Source organism: Cebus imitator, unplaced genomic scaffold, assembly GCF_001604975.1.
Source record: "Cebus imitator isolate Cc_AM_T3 unplaced genomic scaffold, Cebus_imitator-1.0 Scaffold319, whole genome shotgun sequence".
Lineage (NCBI taxonomy): Eukaryota > Metazoa > Chordata > Mammalia > Primates > Cebidae > Cebus > Cebus imitator.
Window position 1 is genome coordinate 1,203,227 of NW_016107634.1, and position 1,442 is coordinate 1,204,668.

Here is a 1,442-nt window from a genome sequence, read left to right on the forward strand (position 1 = left end):
ATCTTGGCTCACCACAACCTCTGCCTCCTGGTTCCAAGTGATTCTGCTGCTTCAGCCTCCTGAATTGCTGGGACTATAGGCGTGTGCCATCATACCTGGCTAATTATTGTAGTTTTAGTAGAGACAGGGTGTCATTATATTGGCCAGGCTGGTCTCAAACTCCTGATCTCATGATCTGCCTGTCTCAGCCTCACAAAGTGCTGGGATTACAGGCGTGAGCCACCGTGCCTGGCCCCTGTGAGTACTTCTTATTTTGCTTATGTATTAATGGTAACTGCTTCCCACTTCATTTCTCTGTCTATTTTCTACTGGCATGCATATGTCTTCCTTTAAGACCAAATTCTGAAACCACCTATAGAAAATTCATGATGTATCATGGAAAACAGACATACATGAATCATAGTAAGAAATATTATAAATAATGAATGAGGAGAAAATTGGATAACACAGGATACTTTTGTTGCAAAAATATGGCCCATTTTAATAGCTTGGTATTTTGTAGATGATAAGAAGTGCATTTTCTTTTCCATTGGAAGATGTGTACCAAGAATGGAAAACTGTTTTTATGTTTAATAAACATTAGGTCTAACTTCAGACTAATTCCTCATGATAGTCGTGAGAAGGATGGGACATACTTACTTCTGTCTCTAATCTTCTCTTGCAGATATTGTGCTGGCACAATGCCCTGGGGAAACCCAGGAGATCACCACGATTTCGAACCTCAGCGTCATGATGATGGCTATATTGAAGTCATTGGATTTACCATGGCCTCTTTGGTGAGCAACACAACTCTTTTGTTAAAACGAAATGTATTTGATGTAATGTATAAGTCACAGACTACACACATCACATAATTAAAATGAAGTGTATACATTAAATAATTAAAATGAAATTTACATATTGAAATATATTGATGAACTACATGTAGTCACAGAGTCTATTCAGTTCACAGGACTTTAGTATAACTTTTTCTCCTGCTTTGTCAAATTACAAACTTTATGAATTACAGAGTTGCTTAGGAAAAAACAGAAAAAGTCATCATTTATGTCACTAAGGAAACTGATGCACCTTTGTTTGAACCTCAAGAATAAATGAGTATCACTTTTTATTTTTCCTGATTAATTTTCTACCAGAATGAAAAGTTTTCATGCCAATTAAAAACATTACACTGGGCTGGGTGCAGTGGCTCACGCCTATAATCCCAGTACTTTGGGAGTCCAAGATGGATGGATCACCTGAAGTCAGGAGTTTGAGACCAGCCTGACCAACATGGCAAAACTCCGCCTCTACTAAAAATACAAAAATTAGCCAGACATGGTGTACATGCCTGTAATTCCAGCTACCAGGGAGGCTGATGCAGGAGAATCACTCGAACCCAGGAGGCGGCCGAAATTGTGCCATTGCACTCCAGCCTGGGCTACAAGAGCAAAACTCTGTCTCAA

General features: G+C 39.1%; 1 protein-coding gene across 2 annotated transcripts in view; it reads left to right on the forward strand.

Moving 5' to 3' along the window:
- Positions 1 to 1,442, forward strand: part of DGKI (diacylglycerol kinase iota) — a 450,254-nt gene that overhangs the window by 276,892 nt on the left and 171,920 nt on the right. For both annotated transcript variants that reach the window (XM_037729856.1, XM_017504298.2), the window contains exon 18: positions 621 to 776. In XM_037729856.1, the coding sequence (XP_037585784.1) occupies positions 621 to 776 (156 nt within the window). The remainder of the gene's footprint in view (positions 1 to 620; positions 777 to 1,442) is intronic.